This window comes from Manihot esculenta, chromosome 10, assembly GCF_001659605.2.
Source record: "Manihot esculenta cultivar AM560-2 chromosome 10, M.esculenta_v8, whole genome shotgun sequence".
NCBI classification, from domain to species: domain Eukaryota; kingdom Viridiplantae; phylum Streptophyta; class Magnoliopsida; order Malpighiales; family Euphorbiaceae; genus Manihot; species Manihot esculenta.
In genome coordinates this window covers 14,693,490-14,710,171 of record NC_035170.2, presented here as the reverse complement: position 1 = coordinate 14,710,171, position 16,682 = coordinate 14,693,490, and the positions used below count along the sequence as shown (strand labels likewise).

General features: G+C 42.9%; 1 protein-coding gene across 1 annotated transcript in view; it reads right to left on the bottom strand.

The window, feature by feature from the left end:
• Positions 1-258: 258 nt before the first annotated feature.
• The window catches only part of LOC122724818 (golgin subfamily A member 5-like), a 130,174-nt gene continuing 113,750 nt past the window's right edge, over positions 259-16,682 (bottom strand). The window contains exon 4 of the mRNA XM_043960679.1: positions 259-383. Within this exon, the coding sequence (XP_043816614.1) occupies positions 259-383 (125 nt within the window). The remainder of the gene's footprint in view (positions 384-16,682) is intronic.

Below are 16,682 nucleotides of genomic sequence, written 5' to 3'. Positions count from 1 at the left end.
CCTATTGTCACTATCTGCAAATTTATTTGTTGATCGTTTAATAGGTTTATTTTTGACGGCTTCGACAACCGCCTATCAAAAATTGGCGCCATTGCCGGGGACTTGATAAAAACTAACGTATTTTCCCTTTATGACCAGGTCTGGCCGTAAAGACACTCTTCTTTACGACCCTGAGATTGAAAAAACTGCCAAGCACTTAAGGAAGCAAGCAAATTTGAGGAACCAAGCCTCAAAAGCATCTTCATCAGCAACACCATCTCACAGAGCTGTTGCTACACCTGCTGATTTTTCTGCACCAGCTGAAGCACTTGCTGTCACATCTGCCCCTACTGCATAAACCTTTGCACCAGCAAACCCACCTACAGCTACTACTGCATTTGAACCTGATACCCGATTCCAGGTTATGGCAGAAAATCCAGCTATGGCAGCACCACCTGCTGCACATGTAGAAGCTGAAATACAAGCTGGAAACGTGCCCATTCAAGCACCCCAGCCACTGGAAAGAACCCTCGGAGAGTTAGCTGAACCAGCAGGAGATCAAGCACCCTTATGCATTGAATATCCCCTATTGACAGCACCATTCGAGCTAAGGACAGGTCTGATTCATCTCCTTCCTAAATTCAGAGGCCTAGAAAATGAAGATCCTCACAAGCATTTGAAGGCATTCCACATTGTGTGCTCAACCATGAGACCTCAAGGCATTCCAGAAGATGATATCAAGCTTAGAGCTTTCCCTTTTTCCCTTGAAGACTATGCCAAAGAATGGCTATTCTACTTGCCACCCGGATCCATCACATCATGGGCTGATATGGTAAGAGCATTCTTGAGAAAATTCTTTCCAACCTCAAAAGCCATAGGCATCCGTCGAGAAATAAGTGGCATAAAGCAAAAGCACTCTGAAGGCTTGTATGAGTACTGGGAGAGGTTCAAAAAGCTGTGCACAAGCTGCCCTCGGCATGATATTTCTGACCAATCTCTCATTGAGTACTTCTATGGGGGTTTGCTACCCTTAGAGAGAAAATTTATTGACGCAGCCTATGGAGGAACAATTGAAAAAAAATCACCTCGTGAGATGAGGGACTTAATTTCCTCCATGGCTGCAGCTTCTCAACAATTTGGAGACCAAGAGCTGCCAACAAGGAATGTAAATGAGGTGAGTAATTCCATTTTATCATCCCAACTTTCTGAACTCACCAATGCTGTCCGTAGCCTTATTGTGAGTCAAACCCAACAAGTCCAGCAGATTCAGCAGCCCAAGACGTGTGGAATATGTGCCAACAACCACCCTACTGACCTATGTCCTTCCCTTCAAGAGGAGGACCAGCAAGTCAATGCTATTGGAGGCTTTAATGGGCAAAGAAGGTATGATCCCTATGCAAATACTTATAATCCAGGTTGGAGGGACCATCCAAATTTCAGTTATGCAAGGGGACAGCAATATCCAAGCTACCAGCAAAGAAACCAAGCTCAAGCTGCACCTCAGAATTCTAATGCATCTCTTGAAGAGATTGTGAAAAATTTGGCAAGTACTGTGCAGAATCTTGAGAAACAAATGGGGCAAATGGCTTCATCCTTGAACAAAATTGAATCACAAGGAAAGCTACCTTCCCAAACTGAAGTAAATCCAAGACAAAATGCTAGTGCTATCACATTGAGGAGTGGAAAAGAACTCCAAGACAGCAAGGCAGAAAAATTGCAGAAACAGGTAACTGATGAAAACCTGCCAGAAGGTGATCAGGGCAGTCGATTTGCCCAAATCACTGACCCGATCGCTGGGCAAACTGAGATGTCCAGCACTGATTTGCCCAGTCATTTGCCCAAATCACTGGGCAAATCACCCACAGACCAGGCAGAATCCAGTCAAGGGCAGAAACAGCTACCAGCTGAGAAATTCAAGGTACCTCCTCCCTTTCCCAAAAGATTTGCAAGATCTCAAAAAGAAAAAGAGGAAAAAGAGATACTTGAGACCTTTCGCAAGGTGGAAATCAACATACCTCTACTTGATGCTGTAAAGCAAATTCCAAGGTATGCCAAGTTTCTTAAAGAACTATGCACAAATAGGAGGAAACTTGTTGAACGTGAAAAGGTAAGTGTGGGGGAGTGTGTCTCAGCAGTAATCCAAAGAAAATTACCAGTCAAATGCAAGGATAGAGGCATGTTCGCTGTTTCATGCAAGATTGGCAATGTTGGGATAAAGAAGGCCATGTGTGACCTTGGAGCTTCAATTAATGTCATGCCTCTTTCCATTTTTAACTTGTTAAATGCAGGTACACTCAAGGGCACCAGCATTGTGATCCAACTGGCTGACCGATCCATTGTCCACCCCAAGGGAGTGCTTGAAGATGTGTTGGTGCAAGTGGACCAACTAGTCTTCCCAGCTGATTTTTATGTGATTGACATGGAGGAGGATAAGGGCAACATCACCTCTGATATCTTACTTGGGAGACCATTCTTGAGCACAGCAAGAACAAAAATTGATGTGCATGATGGCACATTGACCATGGAGTTTGAAGGGGAAATTATAAAATTTAATGTTTATGATGCCATGAAATTCCCCAATGATGTTTCTCCTGTTTATGGCCTTGATATAATTGATGATTTAAGTCAAGAAATTTTTTATTTTGATCAAGAAAACTTACTTTATGAAGGTCTTTGCAGGAGAGAAGAAGTGGACAGCAACACCAAGACAGACCAGATGGAGTACTGTTCACAGCTGGTTACAGGTGATTTGCCCAGCAATTTGCCCAAATCACCCAGACAATCTGCCCAAATCAGTGGGCAGACAGACTTAACAGAAAGTGATTTGACCAGTGATTTGCCCAAATCACTGGGCAAATCAGACAACAAGCAGACAGGAAACCAGCAGACAGCAGATACACCAGATCTGAAACCCTTGCCTAGCCACCTCAAATATGCCTACTTGGGAGCTGGAAATACACTTCCAGTAATTATTTCCAACCAGCTCAGCCAAGAAGAAGAGAAAAAGCTCCTTGATGTGTTGAGGAAGCACAAGAAAGCAATTGGGTGGACCTTGGAGGACATAAAAGGTACCTCAAGACCATTCGGTGGAGGCTCAAGACAGGATGCAGCACATGGAAAGCATGTTGCAGCTGCTGGTTCAACACTTTTTGCCCCACCACTGTGACAGACAGTGATTTGACCAGTGATTTGCCCAAATCACTGGCCAAATCACCCACAGGCCAGGAAGTCCTTTTCCCTTTTCTTCTTAATTTTTTTATATACATGCTTACACATTGAGGACAATGTTTGTCATAGGTGTGGGGGTATTGTTAGGTTACTTTTGCATTGATTCCATCATCTATTTGTTTCTTTTTGTTTCTTTTTTCTTTTTGCATTATTCTTACCCCTTTTTGCACACACTAGAATTTTTTTTCACACTTTCTGCACACACACACAGAATTTTGTCTTAGCTTTTTCTCTACTCAACATAGATAACAAGGTTAAAAGAGCTTCCTTATCTCATGACCCCATTGATTTGCCACCCCTTTAAGCCTAAATTGAATCATTCACAGTATGTTACCTTCACTTAGGGAGTTTTTCTCTTGAATTGAATCCTTAAATTTGCTAAGGTCAAGGGGAATAAAAATACAAATACATGCAAACAAAAAGCTAGTGTAATCCCCTATGAGTTGATTTGCCCAAACTATCATGAAAAACCAGCACAAAGCACAAATCATAAACCTGTTCCAATGGTCTAAAACTATGAACTGAGCCTAATAGCCACTTGGAGAAGTGACTGACTGAGTAACCGGGGGTGTATCACCCATGTACACAATCGCGTAAAAAGGTCAGTGACTTTTTCAAGCAAATAAGTTTCGATGGTCTAGACTATGAACAGAGCTAGTAGCCACTTGAACAAGTGACTAACTGAGTAACCGGGGGTGTATCACCCATGTACACAATCGCGTAAAAAGGTTAGTGACTTTTTCAGGCAAGAATAAGAATAAGTGCTGCTAAAAATAAAAATAAAAAGGAGAAAGAGAAAAGGTGGCAAGTCACTCCTAGGGGTTGCATTAAACCTAACATAAAAGAATAAGCATGATTGAGTCAAAAGCCTTTCTCTTGACCATGGTAGGTGAAAGGAAACAAGGAAAGGAGAGGATGACCTTGGTGCATGTACTCTATACTGTGATACTTCAATTTAGGAGTCTAGGGAGGGCTGATTAAGTGGTATTTAGGACTCAAAAGAAAAGGGGGGCTTGATTGGCTAAGTTATTTGTTGCTTGAGGACAAGCAAAAAGCTAGGTGTGGGGGTATTTGACCAAGCATAATTTAGCCATGTTTTTAATATATTATTTACTGTTTATTTACATATTTTTCTAGCTTAAATTGTGTTTTTGTTATATTTTTGTAGAAAAGGAAGAAATTGAAGAGTTGGAGAAAAAGTGCAGAAAATGACAGCAAAAGTGATTTGCCCAGTGATTTGCCCAAATCACTCGAAGAAAACTGGGCAAATCACTTGCAGTGACAGAGACAGAAACTGGACTAAATCCCAGAGAGCGACTTGCCCAGTGATTTGCCCAAATCACTCGCAGAAACTGGGCAAATCACCTTGACAGCAGAACTTGACAGCAGAGGCGGGAAAACAGCTGGAAACCGAATTTTGAGTTTTCAGAAGTCCAAATCCAACTCAATCACTACCAAATCAATTCCAAGAGCCACGAAAGAGTCTCTCACTTAAGGAATTCCAGTTGCAATTAAATTCAACATCAAAAGAGGAATCACAAGCCAAATTAAAAAGGGATTTCAAAACCCTAGAAGGAGAGATTTCTTCAGCTATAAAAGGGCAACCTCCAAACCAGCAAGGGCATGATCTGATCAGCCTCTCTCAGCTTCGGAAACTCTCCAGAAATTATCTTCTCTTCTTTTTTTCTTTTCTTTGTGTATTTTAGTCCACCATGAGTGGCTAAACACTTTCTTTTCTAGTTGAAGTTGGTGAATTTCAGATTTGTGTGATGAATTGGGAGATTTAAATCTCCATTGTTAAACTTCTATTTCTTTTCAATATTTATGCAATTTGAGCTTTCCATAATTATTACTTTGCTTTTAGAATCAATAAGGGCCCATTGTTTTTAAATTGCTTAAGTAATATTATTTGAATGATTTAGGTCCGTAATTGCTTAGGTTGTTCAAATACACATTTAATCAAATTGCATGATCTAGACTTGACCACGCGGTTGGCAAGATTAGAATTAGGTTTCTCTAAGTCTTAATGCAGTTAACAGTTGTTCGATACTATAATGCCCCAAGGACGTTCCTTGGCAACTTGTTAACTAGTGTTTGATTAGCGAACGTTTCCTAATCAAACTAGAACTAAGGAGGAATTTGGATTGTGAGAAGCGTCTTCCACATCCAAAACTAATTTATTGAGATAAATAGGAGTATTAAAGAATCAATGATCAATTCTAAACAATCTGAAATAGAACCATACTTCAACTAGAAGCTTTTCTCCTATTGATTTACTCATCTTTAAATCATTGCTTTCTTTTGCTGTTTAATATTAATTCATCAAATCAAACCCCCCTCTTTTAATTATTTGTTATTTATTTACCTTGGTCATTATTAGGAAGGTCTTTAGTGTCAATTCCCTGTGGTTCGACCCTATTGCCACTATCTGCAAATTTATTTGTTGATCGTTTAATAGGTTTATTTTTGACGGCTTCGACAACCGCCTATCACTACGTCAGTGAGCAAACTAGAATCTCAAGGGAAACTACCCTCTCAAACCATACCAAATCCAAAACAGAATGTAAGCACAATTACGCTGCGAAGTGGGAAGGAGTTAGAATCTGCCAGCCCGAAGAAGCTTGCCCAAGGCAGTAAGGCAGACTAGAAGACAGAAGCAGAAATAGAGATTCTAGAAGAGAAAGAACCCCAGAAATCTGAGGAAGAACAATCTCCAATACAGGTAATACATCCACCTTTTCCCGAAAGATTTTCTCAATCAAAAAGAGAAAAGGAAGAGAAAGATATCTTGGAGATTTTTCGCAAAGTCCGGGTAAACATACCCCTTCTTGAAACCATAAAGCAAATACCCAGGTACGCGAAATTTTTAACAGACCTTTGCACTAATAAAAGAAAATTGTATGGGTACGAAAATATTAAAGTAGGAGAGAATGTATCAGCTGTACTCCAAAGAAAAATTGCACAAAAATGTAAAGACAAAGGCATGTTTGCGATATCATGTAAAGTTGGAAACCTTGAAATCAAGAAGGCAATGTGTGATTTAGGATCGTCCATAAATGTTATGCCTCTGTCAGTTTATTTGTCTTTGGATGCAGGTCCTTTGAAACAAACAGGAGTTACACTCCAACTCGCCGATAGATCAATAGTTTATCCTAAGGGCGTGTTGGAAGATGTTTTGGTTCAAGTGGGAAGACTAATTTTTCCAGCTGACTTTTTTGTCTTGGATATGGAAGATAACAATTCATCCCACTCTACAGATTTATTGCTAGGAAGACCATTCCTCAACACAGCTAGAACGAAGATCGACGTACATGAAGGCACACTTTCAATGGAGTTTGATGGAGAAGAGGTAAAGTTTAATGTTTATGATGCAATGAAACATTCTGATGATAATTTTTCTCTTTGCAGCATAGATATAATTGATCCTCTCACTCAAGAAGCCTTTGAACTAAGCAAGAAAAACAAGTTGGAGGTAGTTTTAACCGAAAACTTGACAATGGGCTGCCTTGACAATAGGACATCGCAATTCAGTGAAGAAATCATAGAAATAAACCACTCATTGGACACTTTGAATCATAAGACACCAGAACTTGAGTTAAAATTACTTCCAGCTCATTCGAAATATTTATTTTTGGAAAGTAATAATACATTTTCAATCATAATCTCCTCCAAGTTGAATCCTTTAAAAGCAATGAAGTTAATTTGGGTGTTGAATGAATATGAAGAGGAAAGTGGATGAAACATAACATGCCACTGTCCAGCCTAGGACAATAAACAAGGGCGTTGCTTGGGAGGCAACCCAAGGTTACAGGCTTGCCCAAGCCTGTAGAGTCACAAGTAAGTTTTCCTTTTAGGTTTTAGTTTTAAATTAATTTATTTGTTATTTTTGGAGCAGATTGGATTTTCTAGGCAATTCGGGACTTTTGGAAACCTTTTTGAAGATCGTCAGCGCCGCCTCCGCTGCCATCCACTTCCTCACCGGATGCAACCACACGCCAGCGTTTGCAGACGTGATGAGTTATGATGATGAGGAGATGAAACATGAGATTCTGAAGCAACTCCAAGACCGAAAAATGAAACCCACCACCAGCTTGAGTTCTATGGACTTATTCCTCAGGGAAGTTTTTTTTAACTTACTTTTATTTTATTTTGTGGACTTTCCCGTTTGATTGAATTTTTTCCACATTGAGGACAATGTAAGGAGTAAGTGTGGGGGGGAGATGTGGTATGGAAATTGAAGTTTTTTTTTTGTGATTGATGATTGATGAACATTCTGAAATTTTTGGAAATTTTTGAGAATTTTTATTTCTTTTTCTGCCATTTTTCTTTGAGTTTTTGGTGTTTGAGGTGGAGGCTTGCCCAAGCCTATAAACACTTTTGTTATTTTGATTCTCAGCACTTGCACTTTAAATTGTTTCTCATTTTTAATTTTTAGGATTTCCAATATTAAGCATCATTTTATTCAAAAAAATAAAAAATAAAAAATAAAAAAGTTTTACAGCCCCATTCTTACCATGAGAAATTGATATGTCCTCTATCGTAGAATCTAAGTGTAACGACCCGAAAATCGGACCGCTACCGGCGCTAGGATCCAGATCGGCTTAAGGCCGCCGGGACCTGTAGCAAGCCTGACATGTAACCTGTGAACCTGTTCAATCCCATACATGATCAACAACATACGTAAAAATTTAAAACTTTTTTTTTCCTCATACACCAAACTCAACCTGTGCATGCACTATACATAGCATAACTTAAACATTAATCCCTCTGTGGGATCTCATCATTTGCCCCAATGGGCGATACATCAGAAGTTGAGTTGGTCAAACATAAACATCAATAGACATCAAGATCATGTATATAACAAAAATGGATTACAACAGACTATGGTCAAGCACACTTCTAAACCTTAATATCATCATTACATAACATGGCTAAACATAACATTAAATCATTACATAATTTGTCATGTCCACTTTCTATCTATTACAAAACAAGGACTTCTTTACTCTTGCTGACCTCCTGGTCTACCCTGTACCTGCAAGCCTGGGGGTTAAGGGAGAGGGGTGAGCTACAAGAGCCCAGTGAGCAAAATAATAAAACAATTTAAAACATATGGTAACATGGAATGCATCACAACACAGCTAATCACATCAAGGATGAATTTGTCACCAATAGTCCCCTACATGGTCCAACTGTGCCAGGGGCGTAGAATGGGCCTCACTGGTCTTTCTCTTACATAACATAACATAACATGGTCCAACCGTGCCAGGGGCGTAGAATGGGCCTCACTGGTCTTTCTCTTACATAGTGCCAGGGGCGTAGAATGGGCCTCACTGGTCTTCCGTACCGTATCATCATTATCATAGCATAGGGGGATTAATGGATCATTCAACATTCATCCACATCATCAAACATAATATGCAATGCAACATATTCGTGAGTCTAATGCAACACCCTATTATCTCATGGCATTCATGATGCGTGAATCATGTTAAAACTGGTTTATTTATTTAAAAGCATAAGAGTTATTCCACTCACCTTTGGCTGAAGCTCTACTGACTTTGAAGTGACTGACTCATTGCTGGGGTCCTCGGTTCCTCGGGTCTGAACCTACACAGGTGGACTCAAATGAGGGACCAAACATACATGAATATAACTCTAAACTACTCCCCAAAAATCCTCTAGAACATCATGAAACAATCATAGCAAAACATGCAAAAGAAGGCTGGACAGGGCAGGTTCGGCGGCACCTTCGGCGGCCGAAAGTCCCTCCAGAGCCGAAACCCAGGCAGGTTCGGGGGTGTAATACCCGGCTAGAGTCCGGCACCGGAATTCCTGTTGTCTGGTGGAATCCGGGGTGTTGGGATTCTATATAAGGGTAGGAATTATGTTTTCTAAGTGTTATGATGTGTTTTCTGGGTTTACAGTGTGATAGTTTTGAGTTGAAATGAACCAAGGCAGAGGAGTCAAGTTCGGCCGCCGAAGATAAGTTCGGCCGCCGAAAGTGCCCAATGTTCGGCTTCCGAAGTTCAGGTTCGGCCCCCGAATGTTGCATGGTTTTGCATGCGATTCGGCAGCCGAAGCTGAGTTGCTTAGCCAGCAGGTTTGTATTCCTGAGTCAGCCTTTTGGACAGGTGTGATCACCAGATCATGTCCAGAAGTTGGCCACGTCTCCTATGCTGTATTTGCTGAGTTTAAGCAGCTCATGCAGAGTGTTTTGAGCAGTTACAAGGGGTTTGACTGTTTTGAAGCAAAAAGTGAGTTTGAGAGAGTTTGAGAGTTTGAGAAGAGTTGGTTCGTTTTCCTTAGGTCAGAGTGTTCAGCTTCTTGTTACAGGAGGTAAGTAATGCTCTTGAACCTGTTTATGAGTTTTCTGAAGGTTTTATGGAAGTTAAGGGAGAGAGATGCATGTGTACATGAGAAGTAGTGGTTTTGATGATTTATGCATGTATATATGTTTATGTGTTATGTTTGTTTTGTTGTTTGGGGTTATTAGATAGTGTTGGACCCCTGTGATCATATACATGAGTATATGTATGTTGAGGAGGTGAAGTATATATGGTTTGAGTGGTTGAAGGGAAGAAAAAGATGGTTTGCCATTGAAGCTGAGTTCTGGATGAACTCAGGTTCGGCAGCCGAAGGTTCATTCGGCCGCCGAACCTCTTGCATGGTGGCTTAGGCTGCCACAGCTTGCCCCCGCGAGTTGTGCATGTTCGGCTCTGTTTGGGGGATTCGGCCGCCGAAGGTGCTTGAGTTTCGTCTCTGGAGAGGACATTCGGCCGCCGAACCTGCCACCGAAAGTGTTCTGTCCAGCTTTCCTTTGCTTGCTTTGCATGACTATTAGAGTGAGTTTAAGGGGAGTCTTGGGAAGTTTAATAGAGGTATTGATACGTTAGTTTGGTCCCTCATTTGAGTCTATCTGTATAGGTACAGACCAGAGGAACCAGAGAGAGCAGCAGTGAGTACTGCTCCAGAGGTTCAGAGCCTGCAGAGTCAGTCAGTCCAGATAGCCAGAGGTGAGTGGAACTAAACTTATGACTTTTAATTGAACCATAAACTATTTTTAGCATATTTCATGCATCATGATTATGCCATAGGTTGATTACATTAGTATACACGAATATGTTGCATTGCATTATTATTTGGTGATGTGAGTAAATGCTGAATGATCCAATAGTCTCAGACAGGAAGTCCAGGAGCCTTTGACTACGCCCTGGCAATGATAGCAAAGTCCAGGAGCCTTTGACTACGCCCTGGCAGGTATAGCAAAGTCCAGGAGCCTTTGACTACGCCCTGGCAATGGTAAGTACAGAGGTGTTATATACACATATACATATATGACAGGAAGACCAGGTGCTCGATTCTACGCCCTGGCACAGAGTTACTGGGACTATGTGGTGACAGGTTTACTCTTGATGTGGCTTGTCTGTGATATGGTGCATTCCATGAGATCATATTTTACTAAGATATTTTACTGTTCTACTCACTGGGCTATAGAGCTCATCCCACTCCCTTAACCCCAGTTTTGCAGGTTCAGTATACAGTGTACAGGGAGAGACAGTCCAGCAGAGTACAGGAAAAGTAAAGAGATCTGTAATAGCTTAGAGTGGACATGTAATATGAAAGAGATGTAATAGTTGTTGCTTGACCTAGTGATGTATGTGTTGTACATGATCTGTATATGTATATATGTTTTCCTGTATGTGAAAACCAGGCTTAACAGGTATGAGTGAACCCATCTAGAGCAAGCTCTAGTCAGGGATACAGAGTACAGAGTACATGAGTACAGAGTACAGAGCTAGTGCATGCACAGGTTAAGCCTTGGTTCAGACAAGAGTTTTATTTTCACAGAAAATGTATGATCATGTATGAGGTTTACAGGTACACAGAGAGTATAGCAGGCTTGCTACGGGTTCTGGCGGCCTTAAGCCGACCTGAATCCTAGCGCCGGTGACGGTCCATTTTGGGGTCGTTATAGATTGGTATCAGAGCCCTAGGTTCACATGATCGGACCTATAGAGACAGTGTTGGGCTCAGACAGGTTAGAAATGGTCAAGCACACTAGGAAATCATGTCCACTAGGATAGGGTCTTGAGTCCTATCTGCTATGCTATGATATGCCATGAGTGTTGTATGTGTATGATTGATATGTGATATTTAGGTGCTATGTGCTAAAGTGGTATGTTATATGTTGTGTTTCCAGAGTAAAGATGCGAGGAACTCGTCGATCAGCTCGATTGACTGGAGTCCCACCAGAGAGTGAGAGACCAGCTGCTCGTCCTCCTGCATTGCCAAGGGCAAGGTCTCAGAGATCTAGCAGGGAAGGTACGTCGATAGACCCTAGAAGGTCTGTAGACGAGAGCAGAAGAGGAACAGTTAGGGGAGGAAGATCAGAGGAAAGGAGGGAAGCGATGGAGATTGATCAGTCTAGAGATGATAGCATGGGTATAGGCAGTTTTGAGGAAGGTATGGGAGAATCACAGGGAGGTGCTCAGACCTCAGGTTTTGGCTATCCAGAGTATCCGATGGGAGGTATGTCGGAGTACTCGAGTTTTGTGCCCTATCCTCCTTATATGCCTTATCCTTACTATCCACCATATCCTATGTATCCATCTTCCCCTACCCATCCAAGTGCAGCACACCTAGAGCCAAATGAATCGGTATTACCACCAGAACCAGTAGCCCCTGTTGTTGACAGACATGAACCTAGCTCATCTGGAGGTAAAGTCCAAATGACGGAGTACTTGAAATTGAATGCTCCTAAATACAACACAGGAGATGATCCATTTGATTACCTCAGAGCAGTTAGGATGATCACCGGTGAATTGGGAGCAGATGATAGGAGAGCCATTGAGATGGCAGGTTTCACAATAAAATGCAAGAAAGCCAGAGAATGGTTTAAGAATTATGTGGAGCCTAGAATGGACAGCATGTCATGGGGAGAGTTCGCCAATGAGTTTGCAGGGTGGGCTTTTCCTGACAGTTCGAGGGAGATGAAAGTCATTGAATTTGAACAGTTGCGACAGACAGATGAGATGAGTGTTGATGAATTCACAGATAAGTTCCTGGATCTACTTCAGTACGTGGGTCAAGCCTATGATACTGATCAGAAGAAAGCAAGAAGATATACTATGAGACTGCATCCCAGGTATGCTTCCTTGATTCTTCCAGCAGAAAAGGAGAGTTTCCATACCATCGTAGACGCAGCCAGGAAAATGGAAGCTAGTGCCAATATTCAGAAACAGTCAAAGGCACAGGCTTCGGGTTCTAAAGTCCCCACACCAAGCAGTAAAAGATGGGACAGAGCAAAAGGAACAAAGAGTAAGTTCTGGAGTAAAGTCAAGTCAGGTCTGGGAATAGGTAGTGGCTCAAGCTCTGGCACAGCTCCAGTCTGCAGATGATGCGGAAAACCACATGGAGGAGTTTGTCGGTTGGGATCTACAGCTTGTTTTCGATGTGGACAGGAAGGGCATATTGCTCGGGATTGTCCGCAGATGACTTTTGCACCATCCCAGCAGATGAGTTCAGGCAGTGTGGTACAGCCAGTTGTACGGCCAGCAGCTCCAGTCATGCCTCAGACTAGTGGCAGAGGTAGAGGGAGAGGGGTAGCCTCTACTTCAGCAGCAGGTTCCCGAGGTGGAAATCCGGTAGCCCCAGCACGGATTTTCACAGTGACACAGGAGGAGGCTAATACATCAAACACAGTGGTGTCAGGTAATCTCATCATTGGGTGTTCTGATGTGTATGCTTTGATGGACCCCGGTGCTTCTCATTCCTTTATTGCTTCGAGAGCCATAGAGAGGTTGGGTTTGATCAGTTCTGAGTTAGAGTATCCTCTCTGGGTCAGTGGACCCAAATGTGACCCATCAGTGGCAGTGTCAGTCTGTCGTTTCAGTCCAGTGTTTATAGAGGGTAGATGCCTTCCAGCTGACCTTGTGGTTCTAGACTTGACAGATTTTGATGTCATTCTAGGGATGGATTGGTTATCTACATATAGTGCTACGTTGGACTGTAGAGAGAAGCTAGTGAGTCTCAGAGACCAGGATGGGTCAGAGTGTGTCTTCAGAGGAGACAGGAGAGGTACACCCAGAGGTATGATTTCAGCCCTTCAGGCTCGTCGTTTGCTTAGGAGGGGTTGTCAGGGGTTTCTAGCTCATGTGAGAGAGCTAGACAGTCAGGTGAGGGAACCAGCCACAGTACCAGTAGTCCGGGAGTTTCTCGATGTGTTCCCAGACGATTTGCCAGGACTACCACCTGATAGGGAGATAGGGTTTGAAATTGAATTACTGCCAGGTACCAGACCTATCTCTATTCCTCCCTACAGGATGGCACCAGCTGAGTTAACAAAGTTGAAAAAACAGTTGTAGGACTTGGTAGATAAGGGTTTCATCCGCCCTAGTACCTCACCTTGGGGTGCTCCAGTGCTCTTTGTCAGAAAGAAGGATGGATCCCTTAGACTTTGTATCGACTATAGACAGTTGAACAAGGTCACTATCAAGAATAGGTATCCCTTACCGCGGATTGATGATCTATTTGACCAGCTAGCTGGAGCAGGTTGTTTCTCGAAAATAGATCTGAGATCTGGGTATCATCAGTTGAGAGTCAGAGAGGCAGATGTGCCTAAGACAGCTTTTCGGACCAGATATGGGCATTATGAGTTCTTAGTGATGCCGTTCGGGTTGACTAACGCCCCTGCAGCATTTATGGATCTCATGAACAGGGTATTCAGTGAGTTTCTGGATCACTTTGTCATTGTGTTTATCGATGATATCTTAGTGTATTCCAGAGATGCAGAGGAACATGCCCAGCATCTGAGGACAGTTTTGCAGACATTGAGAGAGCATGGTTTATATGCCAAGTTCTCGAAATGTGAGTTTTGGTTACGGAGCATTGCCTTCTTGGGACATGTGGTATCAGCAGAGGGTATTGAGGTAGACCCCAAGAAGATAGAGGCTGTAGCTAACTGGCCCAGACCCATGACAGTGACTGAGATTAAAAGCTTTCTGGGACTGGCAGGTTACTACAGGAGGTTCGTTCAGAACTTCTCAAAGATAGCAGCTCCTATGACCAAATTGACTCAGAAGAACCAGAAGTTTATCTGGTTAAACCAGTGTGAAGAGAGCTTTGAGGAGCTCAAGAGGAGATTGACAACAGCACCAGTGTTAGCTCTGCCTGTCAGTAATGAAGAGTTCACAGTGTTCTGTGATGCATCTCGAGTGGGATTGGGTTGTGTATTGATGCAGAGTGATAGAGTAATAGCTTATGCTTCTAGACAGTTGAAGAAGCACGAGTTAAATTACCCTACCCATGACCTAGAGATGGCAGCAGTTATCTTTGCACTTAAGATGTGGCGGCATTACCTCTACGGGGTTAAATGCGAGATCTTCACCGATCACAAGAGTTTACAGTACATCTTAAGTCAAAGAGAGCTGAACTTGCGGCAGAGAAGGTGGGTCGAATTGCTCAGTGATTATGATTGTAAGATCCAGTATCATCCGGGTAAGGCGAATGTTGTCGCAGACGCCCTAAGCCGGAAGTCACTAGGCAGTTTATCCCATATAGCAGCAGAGCGGAGACCAGTTGTGATGGAGCTTTATAAGCTCTTTGACGAGGGATTACAGCTAGAGTTGTCTGGTACAGGTGCGTTGATAGCACAGATGAGAGTGACACCTGTGTTTCTGGAGCAGATAGCTCAGAGACAGCATGAGGACCCTGAGTTGATGAAAATTGCCAGGACTGTTCAGTCAGGCAAGAGTGTAGAGTTCAGATTTGACAGCAAAGGGATCCTACGCTATGGGAGGCGACTTTGTGTACCAGATAGGGGCAGTGTGAAGGAAGACATTATGAGGGAAGCTCATAATGCGTGGTATAGTGTTCACCCAGGAGCCACCAAGATGTATCAGGATCTGAAAAGGATCTATTGGTGGCCAGCCATGAAGAAAGAAGTGGCGCAGTTCGTGACAGCCTGTGAGGTTTGTCAGAGGGTGAAATTAGAGCATCAGAAACCAGTCGAAATGCTTAACCCATTACCGATTCCAGAGTGGAAATGGGAGAACATAGCCATGGATTTTGTAGTGGGTTTACCAGTAGCGTCCAACAGGATAGACTCGATATGGGTGATTGTGGACAGACTCACGAAATCTGCTCATTTTCTTCCAGTACGGAGTAACTATTCTATGGATAAGTTGGCACAGGTCTATCTGGATGAGATAGTGAGATTACATGGAGTTCCAGTGTCTATAGTTTCAGACAGAGGACCTCAGTTTACCTCTCGTTTTTGGCGGAGTCTGCAAAGTGCGATGGGCACGAGATTAGATTTTAGTACTGCTTTCCACCCACAGACTGATGGACAGTCAGAAAGGACCATCCAGACCATAGAGGATATGCTTCGACTATGTGTGTTAGACTTTGGCGGTTCTTGGAGGCAGCATCTACCTTTGGTGGAGTTTGCCTACAATAACAGTCATCATGCTAGCATTGGGATGGCTCCTTATGAAGCATTATATGGGAGGAAATGCAGATCCCCTGTTTGCTGGGAAGAGGTAGGAGAGAAGGCTCTTGCAGGGCCAGAGTTAGTAGACATTACCTGTAGAATGGTGCCCATGATCAGAGAGAGAATCAGAACAGCTCAGAGTAGACAGAAAAGTTATGCAGACGTTCGCAGAAAGCAGTTAGAGTTTCAAGAGGGTAATTGGGTATTGCTGAAAGTGTCTCCACTGAAAGGAGTGGTTCGTTTTGGGAAGAAGGGTAAATTAGCTCCACGGTACATTGGACCCTTTGAGGTGTTGCAGAGGATCGGAAATGTGTCGTATAAGCTGGATTTACCTGCTTCTATGGAGAGAATTCACCCGGTATTTCATGTTTCTATGCTACGACAGTTTGTGTCAGATCCGAATCAGGTTCTGAGTGAGCCTGAAGTGGAGATTCATACGGATCTCACCTATATAGAGCAGCCAGTGCGGATTCTGGACACGCAGATCAGACAGCTAAGGAACAAGGAGATTCCGATGGTGAAAGTTTTATGGAACCACCATAATCTAGAAGAGTGCACATGGGAGACGCGGGAGTCTATGCTCCAGCAGTATCCATATTTGTTTTGAGGTTAGTATCCTCCTTGTGTTTTATTTTGTGTTTTAGGAACATCCGAGGACGAATGTTCTTAAGGAGGGGAGAATGTAATACCCGGCTAGAGTCCGGCACCGGAATTCCTGTTGTCTGGTGGAATCCGGGGTGTTGGGATTCTATATAAGGGTAGGAATTATGTTTTCTAAGTGTTATGATGTGTTTTCTGGGTTTACAGTGTGATAGTTTTGAGTTGAAATGAACCAAGGCAGAGGAGTCAAGTTCGGCCGCCGAAGATAAGTTCGGCCGCCGAAAGTGCCCAATGTTCGGCTTCCGAAGTTCAGGTTCGGCCCCCGAATGTTGCATGGTTTTGCATGCGATTCGGCAGCCGAAGCTGAGTTGCTTAGCCAGCA